This window comes from Malurus melanocephalus, unplaced genomic scaffold (assembly GCF_030028575.1).
Source record: "Malurus melanocephalus ecotype Western Australia unplaced genomic scaffold, MMel_1.1 scaffold_710, whole genome shotgun sequence".
In the NCBI taxonomy this organism is placed as follows: Eukaryota; Metazoa; Chordata; class Aves; order Passeriformes; family Maluridae; genus Malurus; species Malurus melanocephalus.
In genome coordinates, this window is record NW_026623942.1 from 273,476 (window position 1) to 280,480 (window position 7,005).

The 7,005-nt window shown below is 58.9% G+C and overlaps 2 protein-coding genes across 3 annotated transcripts in view; one reads left to right on the plus strand and one right to left on the minus strand.

The window, feature by feature from the left end:
- The window catches only part of CDT1 (chromatin licensing and DNA replication factor 1), a 5,543-nt gene extending 4,824 nt beyond the window's left edge, over positions 1-719 (plus strand). Inside the window, exon 10 of the mRNA XM_057384472.1 lies at positions 35-719. Coding sequence (XP_057240455.1) covers positions 35-198 — 164 coding nt within the window. The 3' untranslated portion in view covers positions 199-719. The remainder of the gene's footprint in view (positions 1-34) is intronic.
- Positions 720-2,622: 1,903 nt separating this feature from the next.
- On the minus strand, positions 2,623-6,782 carry APRT (adenine phosphoribosyltransferase). Of its 2 annotated transcripts, XM_057384471.1 has the most exons (6): positions 6,603-6,782; positions 5,982-6,085; positions 4,852-4,985; positions 4,557-4,591; positions 3,957-4,035; positions 3,622-3,713 (listed from the first exon to the last, which is right to left on the minus strand). In XM_057384471.1, the coding sequence occupies exons 1-6, from the start codon at positions 6,680-6,682 to the stop codon at positions 3,684-3,686; spliced, it is 462 nt and encodes a 153-aa protein (XP_057240454.1). In that variant the 5' UTR covers positions 6,683-6,782; the 3' UTR covers positions 3,622-3,683. The 2 variants fall into 2 exon arrangements, with proteins under 2 accessions (XP_057240453.1, XP_057240454.1); XM_057384470.1 differs by lacking the exon at positions 4,557-4,591 and having other exon boundaries at positions 2,623-3,713; positions 6,603-6,766.
- Positions 6,783-7,005: the final 223 nt, after the last annotated feature.

Sequence of the window (7,005 nt, forward strand, 5' to 3'; positions counted from 1 at the left end):
AGCCCAGCTCTGACTCCGCTGCTCCCCTTCGCAGGTGAGATGGAGAAGCACGTGCGGCTCTTGGCGGAGCTGCTGCCCGACTGGGTGGGCATTCACGCACTCAGGACCGACACCTACGTCAAGCTGGACAAAGAGAAGGACCTGGGCCTGGTCACCGAGAGGCTCAACAAGGCAGCCAAGGAGGCCGGAGCGCTCTGAGCTCCTCAGGGATTGAGTTATTTTCTCCTCTAAGTGCAAAATGTCTCCTCTAAATGTAGCAAATCCTGAGGGCTCCCCAGGTTCTGGGGTGGGCTGGTGGGARGCTCATCCTCAGGGGTGGTTGAGGGAGGGCAAAGTGCCTTTATTTAACTAATTCCATGGGATTGTAGGTCCCCTAGAGCAATCCTRTGGCCTGGGGTGCTGATGGAAGCGACCCTACCCTGAGGAACCTCTTCCTCTTCTTTCTGTGTTCTCCTGAAGTTTCAGTGCATGAGTGGTCTCCTCAAGGTTCCATTTTGGAGGTTTCTTCCATTAACTGGGTCCTGGTGGGTGAAGGCTGGACAGAGCAGGCTGAGAGGGTGACAGGCGGGAAGGAATGAGAGAAAAAGTCACAAATTGGTGTTTTTGGAGCTCTGGGCCTCGTTCTGTTTTTAAGAGAGGGAAAAACGCATCCTCCAGTCCTCGCTGGAAACAACTACAGGACTTGTCAAAACATATTTGTATTAAATGTTTTAAATATAGTTGACTTGTGTTAACCCAGTGCTCTTCCTCGCTGCCTGTCTCGTGGTTCTCCATGGCAATTGGCGCCGGGAAGGGCTGGGTCCCCGTCCAGCTCCTGCAGAAAGACTCACTGGAAAAAGTGAGCGTGGGTTTGCAGGGAGCTGAATGTGGCTTTTGTGAAGGGGGTTGGGGGAGCTGCTCCTGCAGGGACAGGGGCAGGCAGGGTTGATGGGGGTCTGGGGGGGCTTTTCCCAGGCCATGGGGCTGGAATAGTTTGGGAAGAGGGGCAAAGGGGGCGAGGGTGGATGTGGAGGGGCTGGACTGGGCAGGGTGGGCACAGGGGAGGAGGGGTGGGAGCTGCCCAGGGCACAGCACATGTGGGGTCACTCACACCTCGGGTCACTCACACCTCACACTGCTCCCCGAGCCCGACGGCGCTGCCTGGAGCTGGGCACACTGAGGGAAAGGTGGCTCCCTCACCCCTTCATCCCATGCTGGGAATGGGCAGATTCCCCACCTGAAGTGCTGGGCTCGAGTCTGGCAGGATCAGAGATCCCACAGCACTTCCTGAGGGAACAAAAGGCCTTCCTCCACCTCCTCCTCCTCCTCCTTCTCCTCCTCCTCCTCCAGGCCCGTGCTTGCCCTGTGCAGCCCCAGCTGGCTGGCACTGCTGGCAGCAGCGTTCCCAGTTTCCACGGAGGAGAAGGGATCAAACCCAGCCCAGGGGCTGGAGGGATGAGCAGGGCTGGCTGTGGGGTTGGGGGCTCTTGGGGCAGGCTGGATTCCCAGCCACGCTCAGGAACCTTGCCATGGTGGGCAGGAGCAGGATTTGAGGAGCAGGGCTGGGAAAGAGCTGGATTCGAGGAGCAGGGCTGGGAAGGAGCAGGATTTGAGGAGCAGGGCTGGGAAAGAGCTGGATTCGAGGAGCAGGGCTGGGAAGGAGCAGGATTTGAGGAGCAGGGCTGGGAAGGAGCTGGATTCCAGGAGCAGGGCTGGGAAGGAGCAGGATTTGAGGAGCAGGGCTGGGAAGGAGCTGGATTCCAGGAGCAGGGCTGGGAAGGAGCAGGGTTCCAGGAGCAGGGCTGGGAAAGAGCTGGAATCGAGGAGCAGGGCTGGGAAGGAGCTGGAATCGAGGAGCAGGGCTGGGAAGGAGCTGGATTCCAGGAGCAGGGCTGGGAAGAAGCAGGATTCGAGGTGCAGGGCTGGAAAGGAGCTGCAATCAGCAGCTCAGCCGCCTCGCTCCCATCCCAGGAGAGCTCTCAGTGAGCTCCCGTTCTGCTCCTCACGACAAAACCCTTCTCCCACCTGGAAGCCGCCCCTGCACAACCTCCTCTCTCCAAGCAAATGACATCAGGGACTGCTGGCAGCCCAGCCAGGGCCAGGCACCGTCCCCACGTTCCCTGATGTCACCTGCTGGCACTGGCGGGGCTGACGCCGCTTCCCCGGCACGCAGCTGCTCTCCTGGCTCTTTGGGGTGGAATGGCTTTTTCCTTTGTCCCCCTTAGCTGTACCCGGTCCCCTGGCTGCCATGGGGCTGGCTGTGGGACAGGAGCCCTGGGGCAGGCTGATCCCCAAGGAATGGTGCTCCTTAGCAGCACTGAAGAGGCTTTTCAGGAAATGGCGATAAAACCAGCTGGAATAATCCCTACAAGTAAAAGGGCTGGGTGGGAGGTGGTCCCAGGTGCTGGGTGGGGAGGTGCTGAGCTGGGGGGGTTGGTGTACCCAGCTCCAGCCAGAGGCTGGGCCAAGGTACAGAGAAAAGGTACCCGAACGCTCCCTGGGAAACAATTCCAAGAGTTTGGGGGAAAAGGGAGAGCTCACACCACAGCCTGGCTCCACTGACCACCTGGGGCTGCAGGGAGACACGTCCATGGGTCAGTAACAGTTCCAGCAACTGCAAGAACAGCTCTGAGACAGTTTAGAAAACATAAAAATCAATGAGTATTTATTTTACCCGTGAGTCCAGACCCTGCTGGGCCAGGGACACAGTCCCTGATGTTCTTAGGCTCGTGAAGTTTTGGCACACAGGGATTCAGCTGTGACCAAACTGAACCGTGCTGGAGGAACAACTCCAAACCCATCACCCATCCCACACCTGAGACTCCTGGAGCACCTTTCCTGTGGCCTCACCTGACACCAAACTCCCACCAAGAGCAGGCTCTGAACTGGCAGCAGCCTTTCAGATGGCCCCAACCACCATGGCAGAGGGAAAGCAGCAGCACAGCTGTGGGGTGTGGGGCAGGAGATGGGGAATTTCTGCTGAACTGAAGGTGCCTGTGGTCTCCAGGAAAGGAAAACAGTGGCTGAGCCCACCCACACCAGCACCATCCTGATGTAAGGACACAGCACACACTTCATCCTCCTCAGCAAGTACAACCCCGATGTGAGAGCAGCTTCCTCTGCTAAGGGACAGCACACAGCAACCACACCATCCCCCGAGGTCAAATACAGCATGATTCATCCCTTAAAGAATTGCTTTTTGCCCATTTCCTGTGTTTCTTTGGGAATTTTTAAGCAGGTTCCTTGGAGGCTGACAGGCCCAGCTCAGGGAATGCTGGCACCCTGTCAGAGCTCTCCTGCCTCAGCAGCAATTTTGTCACTTTGGTCTCCTAAAAACTTCCGATTGAGTGAAGCTGCATCTTGGTCTCCATCCTCTTGAACAATCAGGCTATTCCTCCTTCCCAAAAGGATGAACTCCAAAAGGGATCACTACACTCAACACAGTCTTGGCAAATGTAGGATTTAGGACCGAAGATCCTAAAGATCCCGAAGAGCACCTGGCCATGCTCAAAACGGTGTGTTTCACCCCCCTCCCACCCTTTATTCACTGAATAAAGCCCCAGATTTGCTCCCAGCGCTCCCTGCTCCTCCTCAGTCATACTGCAGCAGTGAGTAGAACGGGATGGAATTGAGCTTTCCCGACCCTTTCAGGCCTTTCAGCTCTATGACCACCAGGCACTCCAGGATTTCAGCCTTCAGCCTCTTCAGCAGCTCACAGGCTGCAGCCATGGTACCTGTGCAGGGGAGCAGAAACATCCTCACTCTGGGGGCAGCGTCCAGCCCCACAGCTTCCCTTGCTGCTGATAAACAGACACCAGAGAGGTGTGGATACCCCTGGAAGAGCCCAAGGTCAGGCTGGACAGGGCTGGGAGCACCCTGGGATGGTGGGAGCTGTGAATGGGGCTGATGTGATTTATCCAATCCCACCCACGATTCCATGAACCCAGCTGTGCATGGGTCACACGTGCTTCCCTCACCTCCAGTTGCCAGCAGGTCATCCACAATGACCACCTTCTGCCCCGGCTCCACAGCGTCCTTCTGCATTTCCAGCTCGGCCTGCAGGGAGCAAAGAGCAGCTTTCTTTTAGTCTGGCCTCGGAGAGAAACCCCTCAGGAGCTGCTGGCTCATGCTGGAACACGGGCAAGTCCTCAGCGACATCAGCCTGAACACTCAGCACCTAAAACCCCAAAAACCCCACAAATTCCAGCTACGGGGGAGCGCCACAGAAACAGAGCAGGGAGGGGACTGCTGGGCCAACCCTCTGGCACGCCAGGATCCTGAACTTCCACCATGTGAGTTCTGGTGGAATCTTATCCCAGAGCAGCTCTCCAGTGAGGGAATTGTCACGCACTGGGGAGCTCTGCCCAGAGCCAGATCCATACTGGCACCTGATGTGTCACGCAAGCTCGTCCCATGCTGGGGTTGGCCCAAACAATCCCCACGGCTTAGGCCTGGCTTTGGGGGTCCTGCTGCTGTTAGTCATGAGCGGGAGTGGCAGAGTTTGAGGCTCAGGCCACGGGGTTACAGGGCAGGAGGTGGGGAAGCCATGCAGGGAGGCTGTGACTTACAGCACTTACTGCCAGAGTGGGGAACACTCTCCGTGGTCATGCCCCTGAATTCAAGCCAAAGAAAGCCATTTAGCACCAAATCTGAGCACGAGCCCCTCAAAAAAACACAGCACAGCACCGACCAGCACCCACGGGCACAAATGGAGTGTCCATGGCTCGGGGCCGGAGCCGCCTCAGTGCCATTCCCAACGGCTGTGCTGTGCCAGGTTATCCACGGCATCAGAACCCGGTTTGGGACCCCCTCCCCGCTGGTTTTAGCAGCCCTGCCCCCCCAGCCCTGGCCCCTGCTCCGCCCAGGTGTCACCTTGCCATATTCCAGGGTGTAGCAGACGGACTCGGTGGGACCGGGCAGTTTCCCCTTTTTCCGTACAGGCACGAAGCCGATGCCCAACCTCTGTGCCAGAGGGGGCCCGATGAGGAACCCACGGGAGTCCAGGCCTGGGGGGCAGAGCAGCCATCAGGGATCATCCAGGCTGGAAAAGGCTCCAAGAGCATCCAACCCAACCATTCCCAGCACGGYCMAGGCCACCACTGAGCCATGTMCCCAGGTGCCACATCCACACATTTTCTGGAATGGTGACTCCACCACTGCTCTGGGCAGACTGTTCCCATATCTGACCACCCTCTCAGTGAATTGATTTTCCTCACATCCAACCTATCTCTCCCTGGTGCAACTTGAGGCCTTTTCCTCTCATCCCATCACTCAGATTAGAGCCATTTCACTGGAAGAGGGTCTTGGCATGACCCCCCCCCATTTTATCCTTCCATTCAGGGGAGGGGTCTAAAAGCAATTTGCTCTTAAACTCACTTCTGAGGGCTGAAAGCACAGCCCAGACTCCTGTTTGCACCCAGCCAGGCCCCAGCAGCCCATTTCCCTCCCCCGAGGCCCTTTTCCTTAGAGATAAACCCCACAGAGCCCCGGTATCAGCTCAACCACACAAGTGGGACCTTGGACCTCTGGGCACAGACTTCACTTATCACAGGACTGCTGGCCCAGGTTTGGTCAGTGCTCCTTGAACCCTGGGCTGAAGCCCAGCCCAAGCACTGCCTTGCTCAGCCCAGTGCCAGGTGAGCTCCTCCAGGGCTCTTTGTGCTGAGGAAAAGGAACTGGGACAGGGTCAGTCTGCCCCAGGGACCCGACAGGACCTCGCAGGCACAGCAGGGTGTGCTTGGTGTGCTCCTTCTCTTTAACAGTGAATTATTTAATTGGCACTGAGCACAGAAGGCACCTGCCACATCCCAAACCAGAATTTCAGGAAATCACAGCAGGAGGTGAAGGGTAATAAACCATGCTGGAGTTACCACATGACAGAGGCCAATATTCAGGTGATTTCTGTGTCCAAGGGCTACAGCATTTCAGAAGGGTCACCCCGCACTTCCCACCCGGGATGCACTGCTCTGCCCCAGCCTCAGGGATGTCCAACCAGCACTCACCCGCAATGAAGTCGATTTTGGGGAAAGATGACCTCAAATGATCCTCCAGAAGATCAATCAAAGTCCTGAAGGCCACAGGATCCTTCAGCAAGGGGCTGATATCGCTGCAATGAGAGCAGGGAGTGAAACCTCCGGGGGCTGCTCTGGAAACGCTGAGCTCCTGAGCCCAGGGCAGGCTCCTGCCTGGTGCTGCCAGGGCCAGGGATGGGCACTGGGGAGAGGAGCTGCCAGCGAGCCCCGGACCTGAACAGCCCCGGTTTTATTCCTGGTCCTGGCTCCAATCTCGATCCTGGTTCCCTCCCCGACCCCATTCCCGGCCCCGGTCCCGGTCCCATCCCTATCGCTATCCCCGTTCCCATTCCCATCCTCATCCCCGGTTCCGTTTCCGGCCCCATCCCAGTCCTCGTCCCGGTCCCATTCCCGGTCTATTCCTGTCCCCGTCCCCATCCCCGGTTCCATTCTCATCCCCGTCCCCATCCCCGGTTCCATTCTCATCCCCGTCCCCATCCCCATCCTGTTCCCGTCCCCGTCCTATCCCCGGTCTGGCCCCGTCCCCGTCCCATCGCGGTCCCGGTCCCATCCCCATCCCGGTCCCCGTTCCCGTCCCCATCCCGGCCGTACCGGAACAGCACGCCGGGCTCCGGGAAGTCCGGGAAGGGCCGGACGCGGTCGCGGACCCTGCGCAGCTTCTCGTCGCTCATGGCGGCCCCGCCGTGCGCAGCCGCCGCAGCTCCGGCACGGCCGAGCGGGCGGAGCGGGGCGGGGGAAGCGGCTCCGCCTGCTCCGGGGCGGCCCCGCCAAGCGGCGGGCACGGGAGAGCGCCGGGAGTAAATCCTGGGCACCCCGGTGCGTGGAGCTCCGGTATCCTGGAGCATCTGTGCCCCCGGTGCGTGGAGCTCCGGTATCCTGGAGCATCAGCGCCCTCGGTGCGTGGAGCTCCGGTATCCTGGAGCATCAGCGTGGAGCTCCGGTATCCTGGAGCATCAGTGCTCCGGGTGCGTGGAGCTCCGGTATCCTGGAGCAT

Coding starts and splice junctions, on each gene's coding strand:
- APRT (XM_057384470.1), bottom strand. CDS start 6,682: ATGAGCGACGAGAAGCTGCGCAGGGTCCGCGACCGCGTCCGGCCCTTC. Junction 4,986..5,981: donor CAAAATCGACTTCATTGCGG/GTGAGTGCTGGT, acceptor TCTGCCCCCCAG/GCCTGGACTCCCGTGGGTTC. Junction 4,036..4,851: donor ACACCCTGGAATATGGCAAG/GTGACACCTGGG, acceptor TGCTCCCTGCAG/GCCGAGCTGGAAATGCAGAA.